We start from the raw sequence: 24042 nt of genomic DNA, 5'->3' as shown, positions 1-24042 counted from the left end.
TTTTAGAATATGCATTTATAAAAGATGGCTTATTTGCATCAGGCCACCATCTCGATAATTTCTCCAGAAAAAAAATCAAAAATTGCCTTGAAAAAAAATTAACATTGAGAAATATACCTGGCTCATGGTACTTTAATGTCTACAGCTTTGGTAAGTTTAATCAAAGAGATACTGTCTTGTTTTATAATATGTAACACAGAGAGGGAGATAATAGATTTCCATTTTGTTTTGTAAAGGTCTGACCTACTTCGAGCCAGTTGTTTACACGAATGTCAGATACATAATGGTTACTATGTTTTTAAGATACCAGAAAATGACAGTTTTACCAATTAGGACCCAAATAAAGGAACTGTATTCTTCTGGAGAAAAAGAGACTACAAAAAGAGAGAAATATCAAGAGAACTATAGAGTCAGCAAGGAAAACAACAAGAAGAAGCAGGCAAAATTCTCCAGCTACTTGGAAAAAAGAAAATTTCCCTGCAATTTGACATATGGTTCCATATGTGAATTGTATCCTAATCATTATTGTTATCTTATTAATAGTTCCCCTCCTTTCTACTCCCTTATTTTATTCCTTTTTACATAATGTCTTCTTATGTGCAAACTCAAGTTCATTGTGAAATGAGATGTATATAAATAAATATATGTTTAGGCATATCTAAATTTATACCTTCAAAGGCACTGTTTTATTCAGTGCTAATCATTTGAAGACACATATAGTACAATTAAGACACATATTTGCTGATGTGAATTACTAAAAGTATAAATGAGGTAATATATGATAAACTCATAACATTTATTTATCACAGAACCTCTAAATATACTAATAAATTTAGCCCTTTGGGGCTGTTGCATTTTAGTCTGTTCATGCTGAGATAAATCTTAGAGGCAGAAGAGACTGCTAAATAATGATCTAATGAATTCAAGGTATAGAGACAGAAACTGTGGTTACCTTGAAACACAGATCAATTTTCTTTCCCAAATTTCCTGTCAAAATCTACCTTATTCTTTCTTAGAGCAGTGTTTCTCAATCAGGGATGATTTTGCTCCCCTCACCTAACCGACTGCCCCCCAGAAAACATTTGCCAATGCCTGGAGATATTTTTGGCTGTCACACCTGGGTAAGAGATGTACTGACATCATGTGGGAAGAGACCAGGTTGCTGCTAACCATTACCCCGAGGACAGTTCCCTATCACCTCTTCCATTTCAAAGTATCTGGCCCTAAATGAGGAAGCTCTTATATGAATGGACTCCTGCACATACTCACATAGTGTCCATTAGCCTGGATTAAGGAACAGATGTCACAAAATAAGGTAAGTGGGTTGAAAACTAGAAAAGACTTCTAGAGGCTACCTCTGCCCTATTATCCCAGGTCACTGAAATCTCACAGGTAGAGGGCTCCAGGGAATTTGTGTAGGTCCCCCAGTTCTAATCTGCTCAATCTATCATCTCCACAAAGAACAGTCTTCACTGAAGCGTTAAAAGAGAATCAGGGAAGGGCATTCATGTAAAACATACACGCAGAACAAATATAACCACTTTAACCACTAGGAAAAAATAAACATATGAAGAAAGCATCTAAGGTGGAAGGTTCAATACATATCACCATTAAAATTTATACTAAAGGGAATACACGAGTATATGGTGTAAATAAATAACCAAAAGGTGAAATGCTGAGGATAGTTACTTTATGCATAAAAGTTTGACATTGACAAACCTGGATATAATGAAGATAGTTATCCACCGAGCTGCATTTTGGAATATTATATCCTTGGTAAAAGCTGAAATCTGGTCCAAACATATTTTCACTGAACCAAACCTTAGCAAATGTGTTCAACAATCTCTTATCGTAGTCATCAGTGACTCTGCCTCCATATTGAATCTCGCCTATCATGTAGCGAACAGTGGTCCAGGAGACACCCTGAGAGAATGTATAGAATAATTGGGTAGAATTGAGTACTATTTTATCCTCATTTTCCCTGCCAAAGAACACTGGTGTGTTCATTGTTATCAATGTCATTCATTCGCTCATTTATTCATAATGTTAAAAGTACAGAAACAAAATTAATTAGGCAGACACAAGTGATTACTCAAAGCTCATTCTCATAACTGTGCTTCATATTTTCATATTTTAATTTCAACAGAAAAAAATGTTTAGTTTTTCTACTGGGGCAGTTCTTTAAGAAGCACACACTTCAAAAGTAATCTATATATACTTTCTTTTCATTTTTTAAGATTTTTTAAAAAGTTTCCCCACCCACTCCCCCTACCCTCTAAAAAACTGTTAGGTTGTCTTATGTGTAATTGTCCCTTTCACTTTAAGAAATAAAAAGATAATCAAAATTTGTTTATTTTTTAGCTGAAATCAAGAGGCAAGTGTGACCCAACTTGCTATGACTTAAAGATAATGACTTTTCAAGCACAGAAAATCATCACTCTTACAAGATTTACCCCAGAGCTGAGGGCGTGAGGGTCCTGTTAGCTTGAGGACCCACAATCACAAGTGGCATGGAGCAGCACACACACATTACCTTTTTGATATCCATGTCATCTAAGTGGTTTTGGATGAACTGCACAGTGGCATTAAAGTCTGCTTGATTAAATTCATAAGGGATGTTCCACCCCAGGGGACCAAACTTCCGCCTCTCCTGGACTGCAGAGTGCAGGAAAGCCACTGCATACAGCATGGGCTTCCACTGGGCCACTGTGCTCACGTCCAGCAGGTCTTGGCTCACACCTGTGGAGGTCCGCCGGGTGAAAACCTGTATCACCTCCAAACATCTTTATTTTCTATTACTTTTATAAGTTATCACTTTTCTTGTAAATTCCTAATATTAAACTTCACTTATCTTAAATTATGTTTATCACATTCATATGGCAACTGTAATTTAACTTTTGGGTATCCACAGGGCACTTCTCTCTGAAAAATCTGCAAACAGATGAGGGGAAGAGGGGCTCACTAATATGAGCCAAGTTTCTGCCAATCTAACAAGACAATGTGGGTATAAAATAGAAGTGGAAGAATGATGGCAGTAAAATAAATACTGCTACTATTACTACAACCACTAATAAATAATAACGATATTATTTGAAGCACGTACATACACTATGTTAATTAATATTAAACTGTTAATACTGTGTACAGAAGCCCATGACAACCTGAATATATTCTCAAAGTAATAATTATGATTATTATATATGTATCCATATTACATCTATGAACTCATATATTTTCTCATTTGGTAATCTCTATTCAACTGCCATCAACCTTCCACATCCATTTTATCCAGACATTACCTTATAAACTGGCAGGAATTTGAGTCCTGTTAACAATTCTGAAAAAAGCTCCTTGTAGATTCTTCAGAATGATATAGAATAATTATCATATTCATTATTGTTATTAAATACACTATATTACAATCATCATGACTAGATTTTATTGTCCCTATTTTACATGTGAGAAAATTGAAACCCTGGTTGTTTGGGTGACTAATACCCAAGAGAACACAGTGTTTTATTGAGGGAGGATCAGAAACAGGATTTCTGACTCCAAGGTAGAAGCTCTTTTCATGACCATGAGTTTTAGACAGGAAGCCATGAAGTACAGGAAGCAAAAGTAAAGAGAATAATCTCAGTTCCAGTTTTGAATGGAGAGTGTTTGGTCTGTTTTTTTGCCTTTGTTTGATTTCCAACTTAGCTACCATTCTGACATTCTGGCATATGGCATCATGAAATGAAGGCAGGCCATAATTTTAATGCAGCCTCTCCTTTTGGAAAAGGTTACTGTCCTGCTTCAGGTATGGAGCATAAAGACCATGCATGACAAAAATATTAATTTTAGATACTACCATAAAAAGGTAGATGTCTAGGAGAGAATAGTATAGGCAAAAGTAGAGCAAATTGGGAAAACAGGAATACATAAGGTGGGAAATTCTGAGCTCTGGTCAAATTTCACAAGCACCATGACAAAGGGGCTACCACCTCCTCATCATGTTAAGTAACAGTCCTATTTGTTATAACTATACCCTAACTAATTCTGTCTTTACAATTTCTTTAAGAAAACAATTTAAGTGCCAAGAACACCAACAGACTTGGAAGTATTCCTCCACTCACCGCCATATGTTCTCTTCAGTCCTGCCCGGAGGCCCTGCGGAGGCTCATTGGCAAACTTAATGGACATCTGAAGGAGTGTAATGGGAAACTGCTTATGAACCTCAGTGGTCATCCACAGGCGGAAAGCATCATGTACAAACTCAGTCTCTGTAACTATGTCCATTAGCTCATCCATGAAATCGAGTCCCAGGTGGCAGTTCTGCAGAAGTGCCCATCCCCCCTGAGTCAACAACAGTGAATGGAAATTAGGCTGTTTTGTGTTTTTTCCCAGAGATTTAAATTAGTACATTCTTTAATAATTAAGTAATTAAAATTTAACAGGAAAGCACACTGAACACTTTATAGTCTAGGTCTAATCTAAGGATATTATAATGTTTAATTGAGTTATATCTTTTCTTGTTCCGTATACTTGTCCCACATACAGCATCGCAATTGTACTAATACATGGTAGGAGGCATGAAAATAACCAAAGCGAAGCATAAAAAGAAATAACAGCACTTGCAAGTTAAGATGGCTGATTGAAAATATATGTTAAGCTCAGCTCCCTCCCCAAAATTCCATGAAAACTACAGTAAAAGAATTTTTTAGAGGCATGAACTCTTAAGGACAAAAACAGTGAGGATGAAGACACTCAGTAACATTTAAAATGAACTCAAAATGTCGAATCTTCAACTGACTCAGGGAAAGCTGAAAAGTAGCCTGAATTATACCACAAAGCTCCCAAAACACTCAAGAACAGATGACAAGAGGTCCCTCGAAGTTGGGAAAGAAGGTGGGCTAACACAAGAAGACTGAAATTCCAGACTCCCGACATGTTCCTGCCTTACCTAAAGAAAGATGGAAAGCTGATTTTCTTTAAAAGGCAAAACAGACGGGATGTAGCCTGGAGGACATCAGCACATTAAGGTATAGGAACCTCATTGAAAACAGGTGAAAGAAAAATTTCCCACTGATTTTGAGACCCACCCCTCACGTCTCCCACTTACTTCCCAGAATACTGTTAGCTGGGCATATACTCTCTAGAATGTGGAAGAATTTGACGATTCTAAAAAGAAGAATCTTAGAAAATAAGCCATATATTTTTCATGAATTATTCTATGAGCATAAGAATATTCCTTGTATAAAGCAGCAACATTTTAAGTCATACAATAATTGACTCAAGATCTAATCTATAGAATATTTTTTGCTAATATTACCTACAATATCCAGATCATAATCCTGAGTTGTTTTCTTGAGTCGGGGACTTTGGATCATTTAGTTTTGTTTAGTGCAGTCTGAGTTATTTCTCTTTCCAAAAAAAAAACAAATCAAGCACTAGATCTAAATTCTTAGCAGTTACATATAAAATTGATCATTTTGGAACTTGACATATTTCCTTATATTATCTTCAGAAGTACATAGCATGTACTGAATAAAGTGTTCTTTGTCTTTTAAAAAATTTAATTGACACTGTCTACCCATTCAAAACAACAAGAAATTAAATATCAAACTTAACAACAAAAGGCTTTAGTTGCTCTCCTTCATCCAGCAAACAGGTGAATCCTGATCTAAGTTCCTTAGGTAAGAACTCTGATGCTTCCATGTTCATCTGCAGAATCCTGTGGTCAATGTTGCTTCTTTATATTGCTGCATTCTGTATTAAATGTTTGGAGTTCTTATAGATCATTCATTTTGCTACTATCGAGTAATTGGTTCATTCTGTCATATTGCCTCAAACCTTTCTTACAAAACTTTTAAAAAGCTCTTGTCTCTGACAAGTTCTAAGCATGCTAATAATAAAGACTTTTTAATTTTACTTTAAACTACTAAACAAAACATGGATAAACTAAAGGTTACAAATATTCCATTTAAATTCTAATTTGGTTGCCTGAAACTATATTATTAGTTACACAATTATATATTTTAAATTCAAGAAGTGCCCTATTAATGTTAATGTTTTTGTTCTAAGTACAGTAATATGCAGAGGGAGGAACAGAAAGTAGAGAGGAAGAAGATAAGAGGAGAAAGGCCAAGATTGAGGCCTACCAAGCCCTCATGTCAGACCAGGCATGGCAGTCTTACATGTAGATGAATGAATGTTTTTCATCTCTGGAAACACTTCAATCAGACCCCTTCGGCCTTCCCACTCCCAATGCAAACTATGATCATCAGACATAGTACAGCCCAATGTGAAGGGCCCCTGTCTTTCACCAAAGCTAGGGGCAGGGCACAGCTTGGAGGTAGGAAAGCCTTGAGATAAATGTGGAGGTTCCAAAACCCAGTGGGCTCAGGCTCAGTTCTAGACCAGGAGAAAGGGACTAGATCTAGCACAGTGGTAAGGTTCTAGATTCAGCAACAGAACCAAGTCGTTTCATGGTGGGCCCAGCAGTTGGGGGTTGGAAAGGAAGAAAGCCAGTCGTGCTTCAGCAAGGGGAATCGCTAGAGGGCACAGAAGGAGACGTGAGATATGAAGGATAGTCAGGCACAAGAAAGAGGAGTAGGGTCTAGTACAATAAAGGCCAGAAAGGAATCTAAACTAAGACTGCATGTTAGGTTATCCAATAGAAACGAGAAGCCAAGTGGTTCTGAACCCCCACCTTGTTTAGCCAAAATGTAGAGGAAGAGGGGAACAGGGGTGGAGGGGGCCTCCAGGTTGAGCTGGACACCACAGAGAGGGCTAGGCCAGAGTAAACACCCGATTGCCTTGTCTAGGAACTAAGTTCTAGAAATGAAAGGGAGGACATCCAGTATCCTGTTAACTTAAGTCCCTGAAAGTGCCCTAACTCTGGACTAAGCTGTCCCATTAGCAGGGTCAACATGTGGTTTCCAGGCCTGAGCACGGCATGCCCTGCATGCTGTAGAATTTGCAATCCACAAAGGGCTTTAGGAACCCCACCTGGAAAGCAACAGGCCAGGTGTCCTAGAGGCTCTGGGGTCTGGGCCAGACCTGTGGAACTCCAGAAGATGGATTGTGCATTCTGGAACTCAAGAAAGACACCACTGTTGTAGATTCTGGATTGGTGAGGATCCCACAAGTGAAGCTGAAGGTGCTGGAGTGTCTAGCAGAGCGGTTGGGGCTATGGACCTCACTGAGGTTTTGGATCTCGAGTGAGATTTAGCATTATGCAAGCAAGTTAGGAAACAAAATTTTTGGTTGGGTAAGTTTTCCATAAGTCAAGGCTCAACAGAAAAGAATTTTAATTGTATCTGTTTTTCCACGAAAATTTTCTGATATATGTTTCCTATTTAGTAAACAGTGTGCAGTAGGTAAATTTAAACTCTTAACAATTCATATGTTCTTTCCTGCAATTGTTACTCTATAGTCTGCAACATTAATAACACAACACAAAAGTAGACATTTGGCCTCACGTTTGCCATGGTCTGCTGCAGGAGCTTACGCGCATGGACCTCCTGGCCCTGGCCCATGGACACGTAACGGGTTTCTATTTTTAATCTCTTCCCCAAGGCGATGATGGAATCTGTGGGATCTGAGCCCATAGACAGGAGACAGATGAGTGGTGTCCGTGGATCAGATTCTTCCCAGGTCTTTTCCAAGTCCAGGATGACTCCTTCAGCATAGTTTTCACCCATGGAATCCATGATGTACTTGCGGGCCTGCAAAACAGTGCACATGTCACCAAAACTTGTTCTAACTCCTTCATGTGTACAACGCAGTGTACACAATGATATCCACAGTACGCCTGCCAGTTACATAGGTCAGAGACTTTCATAATTATGTATCTTATATTTTTTTCATTTGGTAATCTTTTTTTACTGCTGTCATCCCTCTACATCTACTTTATCCTCATATTACCTTGTAAAGTGGCAGGACTTTGAGCCTCATTAGCAACTCAAAATAAGAAAAACTTTGTATATTTGCAGATTGATATGTAATAATTATATTCATTATTATCATTAAATATACTATTTTGATTAAAATGTATTCCAATCATCCTGGATAGATTGTATTGTCCCTAATTTATGTATGAGAAAACTGAAACCCTGACAGAGCACCATTCCTGCAACCAGGCAATTGAATATTCCCTGATGTGAGCAGTCATGCTCAGACAATATGCTGGAAACAAGCCTGATGCTGCCATGGGGAATGGGGATTGGATATGTCTACACTGCAAATCTCCTATTATGCTTTCCCCAAAGGTATCTGATTGAAAACCACAAAAGGAATCTAACCAGAGAATAAGAACTTGAGAGGAGAAAACATTTTCCCAGAGGTGCCTTCTAGTCTGGGTTGAAGACTTGTGTGTTATCACAAGGGTCAGGGGGAGCCTTTAAGGGATGGGCATAGTCAGATTTCCATTTCTTCTAGAATACACAGGATGGACTAGAGTGGACAAGAGTGACTGTAAGAGACCAGTTAGGAAGTCATGGCTTTCGTCATCCTATGGATGTCAGAAGTCAGGCTGGAGGTACAAATGAGCACGGAAGACTTAAATTTCAGCATTGGATCAAATAAAGTGTTATATGAAAAAAAATCATAAAAAGGAAGGGAGGAAGGTAACCAGAGAATAAACCAGAGAATCTAGTTGTTTCATTATTGCACTGTACCTAAGTGGACTTTGAGATGGCTACTCTGTATGTTTTTAACACTCCCTCTGTAGAGTAAAGGGGAACACTTCCTACATTCTATTAGTAACCCTGCCTGCCATTAAGCCTTGGGCTTTCCTGGAGAAGCCCTTGAAAAATCAACCTATGCTGAATATTACAGTTAAACTTTGAATTGTGAAGGCAAAACACAACGAGTCTTTCTCAGTCAATTTCTGTAATGGTAGGCCAGCGAGTTAAAGGTATTTAGAAAGATGAACCTTTTGGAGGTAGGCTTCACATTTAAACCATATGTAAAATATGTACAATCTACAGAATTTTAGGCCAACCTTCTCCCTTGCATAGAGGGTCGTGATACTTTCTGGGGAAATGAACACAAGTTTGGGAATGCTCTGCTGTCCCTCTAGTCTCTCTCCTCCCTAGAAACTTCACATTCTTCCTACTTAAGGGTTTTACCACTAGCAAGACAGAGCAGCCATATCATTTCTGAGTTAATATAAAAAATGATACAGAAGAATAAGACATTTCCTTTATGTTATACCTATTTGCTAACCTTAAAACATGTTTTTTCATTCACTCTTGTTGGACCGTTTGGGCCACAGAAGATTAGTAAATCACTTAGCCTAAATGTGTACCTCAGTACATTTATCTGTAGTTTACTTTTCCATGTTTCACATTTTATTGCTAGAAAACTACAAGGAAGACGACATGAAATTTTTATTGGGGTTAACATTTTAAATGTTTCTTTAAACTTAAAAGGACATTCCCCTTAAACATATCCTTTTATTTTTTTTAATAGGTACTTCATACCTGGGCAATGGTTCTGTCAGGACACCAGGATCTAATAAGAAGAAGACGTCTAAAGCAGTCAAGAGATTTATCATATGCATTGGGAAGTGGTTCTTCTTCAGGGTTCTCCTTATCGAACCAAACTTTCCACATTTTCTCATTTCTTGATATCTGAAAATACAAGGAGATAAGTAATGTGTCACACTATGGAAAAATCTTTCAGTAATAGTTCATATACATTTCACCGAACTTTCTGACCATTCCAGACATGTGCGAATGATATCCCTTAATTATTTTTTTATTTTATATTCTAATGCCCAGAAGTTTGAAAATTAGCAATCAAATGTGATTTGCTCTAAAGTCACTCAGTATTAACAGCAGCCTACAGCTAGCTTCTGAAGTACAGAGAGTCGTGGCTGTTTAATTTTGTCTATGCCTTTGTGGTAACAAATTTGTAAAGAATATAGAAATCAATGGAAACTCATTTTCATTATTTTAAGGAAATCTTATTTGCTCCATGAAATCCTCTCATGATGAAGAATTAAGTCTCATTCACTTACATTTCCCCATTTCCCAGGACAACTCTAGGTACAAAATAAAGAGGCATTTAATACATATTTTTTTAACTGAATGAAGTTTTTGTCCAAAACTCTACTAATTGAAGTAATTAGAAATATACCACAATATCAAATACTCAGACACTAGCTTTCTTTAGGCCACTGATAAGCAGGAAAAGAGCACAGTCCATTATCCTTTGGAGCTTAAAAAAAAATCAAAGGGAGAAGAGCATTACATAAGCCAACACCTCAGAAACAGAACAAACAACATCTACAAACAAATACCATCTTACGTTCTCTGGTATATTCCCTTTGATTAAATAACCAAGTGTATTTCTTAGTAGTCTAATAAGAAAAAGCATTCCATGTTTGTATTTAGAAAATATCATATAAGAGTAAGAAATAATAACCTCTTTCAATAATGAAAGACTACATAATGTGGAGAAATTGCAAGTATATGATATCTATAATCTCCAGAAGATAACAACTTCACTAACCGGTAAGGTCACCAAGAGCCATCCTGTGGCAGAACAAGCTAGAGTGTATTAAAATCTCCCAAATGAAAGTTATTTAACCCCCAAAAATGTTTTTACCCTAATTCCATAGTAATCATCATTTGTAAGCCAAGATATAAAAACATAGCAGAACTTAAGCTTCTGGTGAAGCTTAGGAAACTTTCTGGTTAAAAAAAAAAATTTTTTTTTTTAAGCCTTCCACCTGTAGCCAAATAAAGCCACCTTGCTGTCAACGTGATTTCTCTCTGGTCATCTGACTTTCAAAACCCCTCTGTCTCCTGGCCTGTCCCAATTAAATTCTCTATATTAACTTTCATGACCCCAACATATACACAATACAGCAGTAACTGGCTGATTATGAAAGGACAGTAACTTCTAAAGATAAGAGGCCAAGTATCTGTATTAAATTTATACCTGGATGCCTAGCTAAGGCAGTATAATGGGAGAGGCAGGGAAAAAAAAAAAAAAGAAGAAGAAGAATGAAAAGAACAAGAGGAAAGAAAGTATATTTAGCATTGAGAGGCAGGCTGTTCATATTTCTTTTCATATTGAATCTCTAGAAAGAAGACAAAACTTTTTTAAATATGCCTAATTATTGAACCTAATTGCATCCATCAGGTTTTCCACTTATGAATCTCCGAATGATGATGCTGACACATGGCGCAGGGCAAACACTTCCTCACTGCAGCACAAGGCTGCATGGGTGAAGTATGCTTTATCAGAGTGTACGTGAGCTGTGAGGTCATACCATTTTAAGAGTGTCAATATTAGGAAATCTCTCTCTTCCACAAATATTGTAGCTGGTGATAAATTAGGAAGCTGTTCACTGCAACATTAACCTAAGTTTATTCAAAGCACAGGTTACCTGATCAAGGACATCTGAAAACTGTCTAAGTTTGCTGAGTTCCACCAAATTCAGCCAGGTCATGTCCAGGATCCATTTAGATGGTTTAGAAGGACAAGCTTTAAGGTCCAGTGATGCACCACCTTTAAAATTAAAACATATGAAGTTGTTAGATTTTCCTTCTTTATCATAAAACAATTTGTAAAACTTTTGCTTAAACTATTTTAATATTAATTATTTTACTTCCACGACATTTTTAAGCTCAGAAATATAAATCATGATGATGAATAAGATTTAAAATTTAATAAAGGAACAGATGATTTCACAAAAACACATTTAAGAGTCAGTAATATAACTTTGCATTCAGGCAGATGTTGAATTATAACCTATCTCTACCTCACCAAGGTCTGGAACAAGCCAGCTCCCCTGTCTAAGCCTTATTTTCAAATGTGTGGAATGGAATAATGAACTTTGGTTGTTGTGATAATGAAAGAATGACAAAAAACATATGTGTATATCACATAAAACAGGATCAAAGACAAAGCTAAGGGTCACTAAATGAGCACTTATTGTCAACATTAAGAGCTACCCAATGGCCCTGGCTGGTGTGGCTCAGTGGACTGAGCGCCGGCCTGTGAACTGAAGGGTCGCTGGTTCGATTCCCAGTCAGGACACATGCCTGGGTTGCGGGCCAGGTCCCCAGTTGGAGGTGAGTGAGAGGCAACCACACATCGGTGTTTCCCTCTCTCTCTTTCTCCATCCTTTCCGGGCTCTCTAAAAATAGATAAATAAAATTTTTTTTTTAAGAATATTTAAAAAAAAAGAACTACCCAATGATGGCACAAGCTCATTTTAGAGAGAGAATTTATCTAAAAATGTCAATAGCACTATGTGTGTTTGAGAAGCTGTCTTCTATAAATCAGTGCATTATTTATATCCATTTTGAGCACACCCCTAGGGCCCTGTGCTGTGTCATTTGTGTTTGGTCAATCTAACCACAACAAACATTTCCATTGGGACCTGACTCCTATCTTTTCACTGATGATTTACCTAAGCTCACGTAGTCCTATAACTCTCACAGCACCATAAAACAAATGACACCTTAAAACATTATTGTGGCTCACCTCAGAAAAACTATCTGTGTGAACAATCATATTTTAAGTCAAATAAAGAGTTAGTGAGTCATCTACAGTATAAAAAATAGTTTAATAAATACCATCTATTAAACTGTTTCAGGGAAAATATACTCTAACCATAACTCTTAAAGGATATAACCAAAGCATTTGGCTACCTTTAAAATAATTTTTTGAACAGAGTAGGCCATAAACAAATAATTTTATTTAAGACATTTATCAAACCGTTCTTTACTTTATCCAGGCACCATGTACCCAACAAAATTGCTCTCTTTTGCCAAATCTATCTTAGTACATTTTCAACAAGGTAAATATGGCCTTGAAGCCATTTCAATGAAAATATAAGCTCATAAAATTGAAACAGATTGTTTTAACACCAGTGAGCAGTTAAAGACCTATGGACAGTGCTTTTGCGTTGAAAAACATCACACCAATTTCGATGAAAACTGTCCATCTTCCAACAAAGAATAAGGTACTCACCAGAGGGTTATAGAGAAGATAATTCATAGAAAGGAAAGGGTGTTCCTTGCAGCCAAAGCATTATTCATTGTTTAGTACAAGGTAACTGTGTCATGAATATCTTCCCTGGCTCAATAGTGTGCAATGGGCCACAAAGAATTATTGTAATTGGCAAGGGGTAGGAGGAGACATATTCCCAGATAATATGCACCAGATTAAACAGACTGATGAATACACAACTGAGACAAGAACAATTCACATTAAATTCTCAAGATAATAAGAGAGTTATTCAAATGCTTGCTTGAGAAAAGTAAGTTTGAATTTTTACCATAATACTTTGTAAAAATAATCCATGCTTGTAATGGAAGACATACAACTTATACCACACAATCATAAGTGGCAGAGTTAAGGTAGACTTAGAAGTCATCTAGGCCTATCCTTCCCCATCTTAGAGGTGAGTAAATTAAAATACCAGTACCCACACACTGTTGCTATCTAAATTACATTGTCAAACAAGTTTTTTAAAGTCCATACAAAGGGAGGTCACATCATTGGGTAGTTCTCACCAGCACAACTATCAAAGGGTAATCTTCTGAAACTACTTCATAAGCAGTATTATAGATAGTTGTTGAATGGCAGAGGCCCACAAAAAGCTGTCCAACCTCTGCAAGCCTCAGACTAATAAAAATAAACTAAATACTAAATATAATGCAGCAATGACAATCATTTGCTGAGCATATTCTATGTGCCAGAATTTACATAAGTTGCATGATTCTCAATAACCCTATTTTATAGATATGACTATCCTTGTTTTATAGCTGAGGAGACTGAAGCTTGAAAGATTAAATGACCTGCTCAAGATGACTCATCAAGAAGGTGGCAAAACCACTATTGTCCCTTACAGTCTTCCTAACCCTAAATTGCATGTTGGTTATCATCATGTCACACATTTGACAGTATTCCAACCAGACCAGGATGCTATGGTCAATGTCATTCCCATGAGGAAATGTATTTCCTGCCTGAACTGAGGATGTCAGAAACAACTTTCCCCTCAAAAATCTCAGTCAAGTGGAGGACCAGAGTATTGAGGCCAGAAATCAGTAATATATGAAGGGCTCTTGTAGAAGGGAATGCCTACTCCTACATATCTATCTATGGTGGTGTTCTTCCAGCTCACTCATCTTCTACATGCTCAGCTTTAGGAAACTCAGAAAATAAAGAAACCTAAAGAGCAAGGATACAAGAGACAACAAATTAGAGAAAGAAAGAAAGAGCGAGAGTGAGAGGGAGAGAAGGTCCATAAATCATACATTTCTAAGCTCAAATCTAACTGAATGAGCCTTTGTTGCTACTCTGAAATGGATATGCATATGTATATGAACATAGATATGCATTTGTATATATATCAGTATGACTACTGACTTATAAACCCCACAGGGCACAATTTGTGCATAGCCACACCCCCTCCCTACTGTCTCCATCAGAGTCCTCTTTAAGTTCCTCTGCAAATCCACTCTCCAGGTGAAGTTATAAAATTCCCCCACCCTCAAGATCTTTAAAGGCATCTTATCTTTAAAGGCTTTGCTTAGAAAGGTATAGTAGATAAAACCATTTAGACCCCCACCATCATTTCCACAATCACTTTAAATATTTGTTGTCTAGACATTCAAGAATGTGATAGCAAATTTATGTTTCTCAGCCTTCCCCTGGGCTGTCTTGTTCCACTGGCACAGGGGGCCTGTCTGTGAGCAAAACTTCAGTGGACACAGAGTAAGTATCCACAGGCTGAGCTGCGCAGCCGCTTTACCCACCCGCTCAGCCACACTACTTGCTTTGCTTTCCCTCCATCATACTCCTCGCTTCCACCAGAGCCCTTGATGCCAGCTCCTCTTCCTTCACCACCCTTCCTCTAGATGTCCTCGAGGCCAAGTGCCTCTTCAGGCCTTTGCTCCCCCATCCATCTCTCAGGGAGGCCAACCCAATGAGGGATCCCATTAAATATCCCATTTAAAACTGTAAACCTCCCTCCCCTCCCCGCCTGACACACCCTTTATCCAGATCTGTTTTTTCCATAGTGCTTACCAGCTTTCCACATACTAAATAATTTACTTATTGTTTTACTATTATTTTTCTGTATCACCCACCCAAAAATTATATAAGCTCTACAAAAGCAGGATTCTTCTTTTTGTTCACTGATGTATTCCAAGTGATTATTCTGTGCCCCAGCGCACAGTAGGTTCTAAACAAATATTCATACAATTAATGAGCAAATAAAATAGCTTGCATAAATGCAATCTTCCATGAAACGCAAGGAAACTGTTACAACCAGAAAAAAATACCGCACAGGACCTTCACAGTCATTCCTACACCTGCACCTGTGTACAATGCTTTTGATGTTATACTGACCTTTAATAAGGGTGAGAAACTCCTCATGCTTGACCTGGTTCCTCTGAATGTCAATCTTCAGAGTAAGCAGCAAGGTGAACAGGAATTTGTGCTCCTCGTACAAGCCCCGGGCAGCATACTTATAGACCTCGTAGGTCATGTGTTCAATGATATTAGCAATTCTTTTGCTTGTAATGGGACTCTTGACAGACCTAGAGCAGAGAACATTTAAATCAGGGCTATCCCCCTGCCCTTTTCCATTGTCCATATAAACAATATCTTGAACAAAGAGTAAGTAACTTTGGAGGATCAATTCTTATTTTGTATACAGCAGGGTAAGACTTCTAAATTTAAAATAACAAGCATTCTCTCAACATGAAATAACATAACAGAGTCCACAACTCGTCAAAATCAATTTTACCCACCGGGCATTATCACTCACAACAATGTCTTGGAAATTTTCTTGTTTGACAGAAACATATAACACCACAGGAATTAATCAATGGATGAATAGTTGGTGAAGCTTTCTTTGAGCATAAAAATGACACATGAGAATGATTGATTAGCACACTAGTAACTATGCTAATCTTAGATTTTAAATAAAAATAAGACTCAGCAAATGAAAAGGAAGTTATAAATGTAAAGTCATCATTATAGCCCACAGATATAGAATTTAGCTTGGCTTCCCGAGCACAGACGCACCTGGCTAAGGAAAGGTCAAACAAGCCAAGAAACTGGCGGAGCGAAGTCTGATACATCTCATTAACCAAGCGCATCTCGGTGATGAGGAAATATAGGATGCTGCCCCGTGTCGCCACTGAAAGACAAAGGGTAAGGTTGCATGGGCCTCAGGGTACAAAATAAATGACTCAAGCACTGATCAGCCTCAACTCTAAATGAAAACAAGTTTTATTTTTATGTCTTATCAATAACTACATATCAGCAAAGAGAGTATAGAGCGATGCTCATCCTATGCATTTAATTCTTACTTACAGGCTTTGTGTAAGTAGTCCACTATATGTCTTTATCAAATGATACTTTTCATTCTAGAATTTCTAGATCCCTTATAAATACATTTTACTGTTTTTTTATAGGTAGAAAAGACAGCTGAAAGGATAGCAAAGGTTTTAACACTCAACACATTGTGTAGCCATTAAAAGAACCTCATTCTTAAGCTCCATTAAGAAGCCATGTCTAACCTTGGCCTTGAGCTGGCAAAACAAGCCATTGCAAAGAGAAAGCACATGATTCTCCACCAGTAGGAGATATTGTTCTGATTATTTTCCCAGGATAAATGATAACTTACTAAAGAAGACTGAATTCTTTTAGCAGGTTCTTCTAGCAACGAATGAACAACACCAATTTGCAAACTGGAGGATAAGACTGAAGTGCTCCCATCATACCAGAGAACTACTGAAACAGAAGGAAGGATCCCCTATGGTTTGCAGGGTGGGGGGAGTAGATAATACAGCTTTTAAGGTACTTTGCATATCTATGGCAAGTTGATAGCTAGATAATAGCTGTGCTACCAAAAGGTATAGTGACTTTCAGTATTTAAAACCAAGGGCCGGCAACCTTCAGAGAAGAAGATTGTTGGAGGGGTACCATGATATAGGAGCAAGTTGTAGTAGCCATGTGAGAAGTGTCATGATATAGGAATATGAGCAAGCAGTGGATTCAGCCACAAGGCCTGAGCTTGTAGGAAAGCAGGCATGCTGCTGCTTTGACCCTGCCCACTCTAGCTGACTCCAAAGCCACCAAGGACTCTGCCTTGCAGACCTGGACTCTATCTGGACTCTTGGAACTTGGGACATATGGAGAGGGCACTCTCTTAGGACCTGTGCCTTTCCTGGATTTCACCATGATCCAGTGTAACAAGGCACATGCTTTCCTGGACATATTATATGAAGGCTGGAGACAGCATACCCCAAATGCTGAAGGAAAGAGCTGACAGATGAGGGGATGGGGAATTATTGGGGTTGGCTTTGGTTTACAGCCTTTGGAGAAGTAGGGAAGTGCTGGGTGTCATGGGAGAACAGGGCTCTGAGCAGGAGTGCTCCCAGACCCCTCAAGGTTGAAATGTTATAAATAAAGATCTGTTTTTCTCAACACTAATTGTTGGGTCTTACACCAAGGCACCACATGAATGAGCCCCACTTTGCTAGGCAACACTACCTTCCTAACACAAAGAGTACAAACAAAACACTAGCTTATTGTTGCCAAATGATCAACAACTAGTGAACAGCCCAAAAATTGTGCATTACTTCCTCAGATTTCACTAATGTGTAGTCAAGATAGTCTTTAAACTTTCCCCTTTCCTTTCTAGTTTAGTAAGTTCATAGTAACTTCAAATGATTTGCCAACTAACACAAATTTTAAGCACATAAAAAATTAACATCACTCTAAAATATTCTCATCTCAATTTAACTGAATAGAAAGGACACAAAACATATATGGCCACCCCACTTTACATGGTCATTGGGTATAATGTCTTTACTTCTTTCAATTTTTCTAATTCTCTTTTATTTCCTGCTTCATTTTCCTGTGACATTAGTCTTCCATTACCAAACTCACCAGGTCTGTATTCCTCCCGGGCTGAGTTAATTTGAATTTCTGTCTCAGCCGAAATTTCCAGCTTCTGTGTCACTTCTTCAGCAGTCTTTTTTGTGTTACTCAGCACAACAATGAGACTCTCGTCTTCCACCAAAGACCCCTGGGTACTCGTCAGCCGGTAAAGCAAATTATCTTCTAGCTCCTTCATTCTTCTTTTGTTTGCAGTTACATCTTCCATAAGATGAGTTCTTTCTTTCTCCAATTCCTGTTATTTGCATAAATATATTTTATTTCTTAATTAACAAATATTTTGGCCATTCCTTAAAAATTTAACCTTAAAGGGCTGCCCTCAAATTCCTATACCATAGTTATCAAATTTGACTGCAGAAAATATGGACGTCAAAATAAGAAGAGGAAAATTAATGGAGGAAAAAAGAATTAGTGGCAAACAATGTGCAATTTGCTAAAAATCTTACCAATATCCCTTTTACCAACTATTTCTTTCCTAAAGTGAAATCATTTTTAAGTGCCTTTTGGGGTTACATTTAAGATGGTTTGAAGGCGACATATATTTAAAAAGATATCGAAATACATTTGAAAACAAACCTATGTGCCTCAAATTAAATACATTTATTTCTGCAGGTACATTTAAATTGAAAAATCTTTGCCTGAAAAGGTGCTGTTCTCTCCAAGAGAAGTGAAGATCTGTATCTTCCCTGGAGAGACTGGCTTCAGAAGATTATTATCCCTATTGGCTATTTCTTCCTCCTGGTAGTTTGGAGAGGGAGAGACAGTGTAAGAGAAGGAAAAAAAGATGGGGCTCATGAGGGTTGCGGAATGAGGAAACGGCCATGACTTTGAACAAGCCAGAGGAAGAGCGAAGCCCCTAGGCTGGGGGACAAAAGAAAAGATTTGCTTCTGGCACCAAGTCACATTGTATGTGAAAGTCTAATTATTATAAGAGAGACTCTAATTTTGAAGTTAATATAAGAATCAAAAATGGAAAGGGCAATGAGTAAATGATATTTAAAAATCTAGTCAGGTCTTGGTGCCAGAAGTACAGACAAGAAAAACCTTGAGGTTAAAATAAAGGTGTTGTGATAACACAATCGCATAAAGGCAAAGAGCAAAGATCACTGGTCTCTGCTTTCTAACCTCACCAGTTAATCACCATTGATTGTACAGTTATGATAGATAGAACCCTACCAGGCTCCCAACTGGCAAGTCTGAGCACAAGGAGTCAGGTCTGGGAACATTCTAGAAAAGGAAAATTCCCTCTTTAAGTAAAAATCTCAGAACGTACAACAGTTCTTAATTCTTTGAGATGTAGAATTCAAGCAAAACCTGCTCTTACGATCTTTGTTTCCATCTGTTACATGGTTATATTTGGAGGCTTCCTGGGTAGTTATTTTAATGCATTTATTCACTAGATGAGAATCTCAAAATTGAGGTAATATAGAAATTAGTACAAACAAGTGACATTTAAAGACTATTATAAAATTTCTTTCCAAAAGCAGGTATAATAAAAACACTCACACTATGGTTACACTAGGAAATACAATGATAATAAAATTAAAGGTAAAAACTTCAATTACATTTTATTGCCATTATCCTAATTTTCATACACTAACATTATCATTTCTGAATTTCTAAAGGAGGGCTTTATAAAAGTCCTCACCTGAAGACCGGTAAGAGAAGGAACAGAGCAGTGTGAAGAATAATGATTTTGAAATCAGGGGGACATGTTTAAATCAAAATTCCCAAGACTTATTAACTACATGACCTTGACCAAGTTACATAACTCTACAGGCCTCAGTTCCTTTGTCTGTAAAATGGACATAAAAACAGTTCAGAGAGATTGTGAGGATATCATTATAAAAGCAGCTAAAATATCGACTGGATCATGAAAGCTACTCAGAATGTGTCTCTTCCCTTCTATTCCCTCCCTTGATTCATGTCCATCATGGATTTTCAGAAGGATTATAATGTTTGTTTAGAAATAGTTTAAAAAATAAAATTATAAGTTGGCATCAAATAAATCATACTCCTTATTTTATACATCATCATAAAAGCATAATGTAGCTGAAGTGGGATTTTTAAAAAGGAGAACTTTCTAATCTTGTACTTATAAATGCTAAGGATATGTGCTTTCATGTCTGTTGGAAACAGAGTGTGGGTTGTCAAACCAAAAACCACACCAAGTCTTTCTGAGTCTTCTCCTGCATAACAATTTTTCTTCTATTCTATTTTTTCCCAATTACATACCCCCTGCCCTAATTGGGGCATTAATTATTCCTTGGTGGACTACTCTGACCATACCTGCTCTCCCTACTGACCCTATTCTCTGCCCTCATCTCTTTCTGTTCCTAGTCATTCAGGGGATCCCACTTAGTTTTTTGGAAAGGGCCAAAATTCTCAACATAGTTTGCAAAACCTGTCATAACCTACATTTCCAATCCCATCTTTGCGAACTATGGAATTGGAACTAAAATTTGCCTTCATGCTGCTTTGAAACCCATTCTTAATAAAATAAACACAGTTATTAGTAATGCATACAATAAGGGGCAAATTATTCAATTCCTGGTTTTAAAAGTAGTAGGTAAAAGCTTAAACATTATTGAGACGGTGTGGCCAATTTAGTACCATTGTTAACACTTTAAATAAATATGTCAATTAAAGTAGTACTTACATTGCCAAAGGCTTGAAATAAGGCTTAGAAGCACATTTCCCCCAAAGCCTGAAACTGATCAAATAATATTCTCTAAAGTAAATAATACAGTTTAAGCAATGTTCGGGATTATGAAAGGGAAGTATGTATTACATGACACTCAAGTGGCCAAACACTAGAACAGGGCGATAGGTGTGGGAAAAAAGAAAGGTATCTTTGAAAGAAAAGAAAACAAAAATAAAGTATCAAACAAAATGGAAACAGAAAGGAGGGGGGTTGGGGAACTGGGTGAAAAGGTGAAGGGATTAAGAAAAACAACAACTCATAGACACTGACAACAGCATGGTCATTACCAGAGGCGAAGGGAGTGAGGGGACATAGGAGAGGGTAAAGGAGGGATAAATCATGATGGAATGAGACTTGACTTGGGGTGGTGAACACACAATACAAGATACGAATGATGTATTATAGACTTGGACACCTGAAACCTATATAATTTTATTAACTATTATCACCCCAATAGATTCAATAAAAAAAGAAATAAAATAGTACAATTGCTGTTTGTTTTTCATTCAAGATTTAAAAACAGAAAACCTACTTTGGGGGTTTTAGGCATATTTTAATTTATATGACTGATTTAAACTTATTTCTGTTGAATTACAACTTTAGTTCCACCAATACATCAAAAGATAGCTCTTTTTCAATATAAAGGGGTAAAATTAATTAATCAGAATAATTTTGTCTATAAGCATTTTCTCCACAAAAGAGATTATCTCTTACATACACACACACACACACACAAAGCAGTAAACATTTGTGCTCATTCTATATCCTGAGGCTACAATAAAAAATTTATATAAACTGTGAAAATGTGAAAAGTATCCCCAAAGTGAGTAAGAAAGCACAGCAGTGATTCAGTGCAATTTCAGAAAACATACTACTTAGTAATTAAATGATCAAAAATTAAGTGGCCCAACCAAGATGCAAATGAAAACTAAAATCCTTCGTGTACATAAATGTTATCTGTAACCAAAGTTTTGAAATCAATAAAAGAAAACAAATGACAGCCTTTCAAAATTCTCATTTCTAAGGTATCAGCCAGGACATCATCCCCAAAGATTCCTTCTCTGCTGTACGTTACACTGGTCATTGAAGTAGAAAAATTAAACAACAGAACCAGAAACAGATTTATTTTTTTCTCTACCACCAGTGAGCTAGTGATAACAATGTCTGCTTAGTGTCTTTATTAAATTACTTCCATATCAGCTCCACCAGATCCAGGTTCTTTTACCTCCAAAGGAAATAAATCATCTACCTGTCTGCTCATCTGGAATTCTAAACAATAATTACTCCCAAAGCTTTGTATTATGTGACTAGTAGAAGTTGTTAATTGAGATTAGTATTTTTCTCCTAATACTACAGAGCTCTCTTTGAGTTTATGACTTATTCTCTAGGATCAAGGTCAGAGTGAACCTAAGAGACTGGGGTTTTCTTTAAAGTAAAGTTGCTGGAGGGCTACTGGTTTGCTGCCTGCTTAAAATGGTCTCGATATATCACCTTCTGGTGACAACAGAAGGCTGTCTAAATCTACTCACAGGTACATCCATCAGGCCAACAATAGAATACAGCCTTGATGTGAACTTGAATAGCTCACACATTTAAAACAACTGCCTTAAAGCACACAGGAAAGTATAAAGTCTGTTCAAAAGTCTGCCTTCCCTGCATTCATATGCTCTGAAGTTTCCATTTGTTTCTGAGGCAAATAAACCTAAGAGTCCAGCAGGCTGTACAGCTGAGCATTCATGAGACCAGATCCCATGTGAGAAGGCTCCTCACTGACAGGGTTTTGGGGACACTGGGAAACTGATGAAATTATGGAATCAAAGGAGAGTGGTCTTTCCCTTTCATCATAAGCTACTGTTCTAAGAATCTACAAACCAGAGAAGGTAGAACTCATCCTGACTGAAGATGTTCAACATTTGTTTTAGCCCCACAGTTAAGGGATTTTCTTGGATACTTTCCAATATCAACTTCCTATCTGTGGGATCTTCCTAGCTTCCAATACCCCGCTCGGCTCAATAACATTCTATACTTATATTTATATTTATATTTAATCATCCAAAAGTGATCATAGAGAGACATCATCAATGAAGTCAAAGGAACAATTTAAACCTAAAAAAAAACTTTTTATATCTGTGCCCATGTGGCAGAGACATAGGCTTTTCTCAGTGGGGTCATTAGATTATTGCAAATACCCTGAAAGCACCAGAGACCGCCTCAGAGCCACCTGCCAGCACCCAGGCTGCAGAGACTCAGCAATGGGAGCAGATTCAGGAAATGAGGGAAGAACAGAAGCTGCAGAAGAACAAGCTGCTTACAGAACATATACTACTTAAAATCCATCAAAAGTAAGTCCAGCGGCATGAGACTTTGCTTCAGAGAAAAGAAAATACAACAGTTTACATATGGTGTTATAATGTGATTCAGGGTACAAGACCCTCTTATAAGGAAGGAGTGTCACGTTTCTCTGACCACGCTTTCTTAAGTCACTTACTGGGAGGCTGGAACGGATTCTGATACCGAGATGACAGTAAAGGAGTAATTTCTCAGGACATTCAATTTTTCTAGGAAGTAAGAAAAAGTCAGGCCTGGGATTCATAGTGGCTTTTCAAAGCCACTCGAAGGCTTCTTTTCAAAGGAGCTTAAAGCGCTCCTCGCTTCATCTTAAACCTCTGCTGCCACAATTATGGCTCAGTGCTGGTGCTGTTTTGTTTTGTTGCAACCACAATCTGTCAGGCTAAATTACTTTTTCCAAGGAGGCACTATTCATCTCAGCTGAACAGAAAGAAAGCCAAGGACAAAGGTATTATTCAAACTGCCGTGAGAGCCCCTACCTCCCAGAGGCCAGCACCACGGGTGAGAGCAGAGCCTAAGATTCAGATACTGAATGCCGCCCTGAAGACAACATCACATGCTGCGGGGCAAGACTCCCAGCCCCTTCCGCTGCAATAACACAGCAGCACTCAGCTTCCTCAGCCACCTCCAGTGAGACTCCAAAAATAAACAAGTATATATTTCAAAGGTGTTACCACTTTGATAGCTAGTCTGTGGCAGGCATTGTAGCATCCAGTCCTGCCATACTGAGGTCATCAACCATGTGTGTTTACCACGTCAGGTTAAAAGCTCTCAGTGCAATATACAATTGTACGACTCTATCATGTGCACACGATAAATTAAGAAATAAAAAGAAAAGATTCATAAAATAATGAAGAGGCATGGAGAGAGGGAAAAAGAGATAAACATATGAATAAACATTCAACCAGAACAGAAAGACAGAAAGAAGAAACAAGAATGCAAAAAAATGAGAGGCTTAGGAGCCTCTGGGACAACATTAAACGTACCAACATCTGAATCATATGGGGTGCCAGAAGAAGAGAAAGAGCAAGAAATTGAAAACTCATTTGAAAAAATAATGAAAAAAA

General features: G+C 37.6%; 1 protein-coding gene across 1 annotated transcript in view; it reads right to left on the bottom strand.

Moving 5' to 3' along the window:
- The window catches only part of DNAH5 (dynein axonemal heavy chain 5), a 214577-nt gene that overhangs the window by 17330 nt on the left and 173205 nt on the right, over nt 1-24042 (bottom strand). Inside the window, exons 68-76 of the mRNA XM_090279309.1 lie at nt 17914-18157; nt 16042-16156; nt 15361-15551; nt 11384-11505; nt 9468-9617; nt 7464-7709; nt 4116-4335; nt 2534-2739; nt 1720-1923 (exon numbers count right to left, since the gene is read on the bottom strand). Of these exons, the coding sequence (XP_090135435.1) occupies nt 1720-1923; nt 2534-2739; nt 4116-4335; nt 7464-7709; nt 9468-9617; nt 11384-11505; nt 15361-15551; nt 16042-16156; nt 17914-18157 (1698 nt within the window). The remainder of the gene's footprint in view (nt 1-1719; nt 1924-2533; nt 2740-4115; nt 4336-7463; nt 7710-9467; nt 9618-11383; nt 11506-15360; nt 15552-16041; nt 16157-17913; nt 18158-24042) is intronic.

The sequence above is a fragment of the Furipterus horrens genome, unplaced genomic scaffold (assembly GCF_987537825.1).
Source record: "Furipterus horrens unplaced genomic scaffold, mFurHor1.1.pri manual_scaffold_5, whole genome shotgun sequence".
NCBI lineage: Eukaryota > Metazoa > Chordata > Mammalia > Chiroptera > Furipteridae > Furipterus > Furipterus horrens.
Note: the sequence above shows the minus strand (reverse complement) of the source record. Positions and strands in the feature narration are given on the sequence as shown.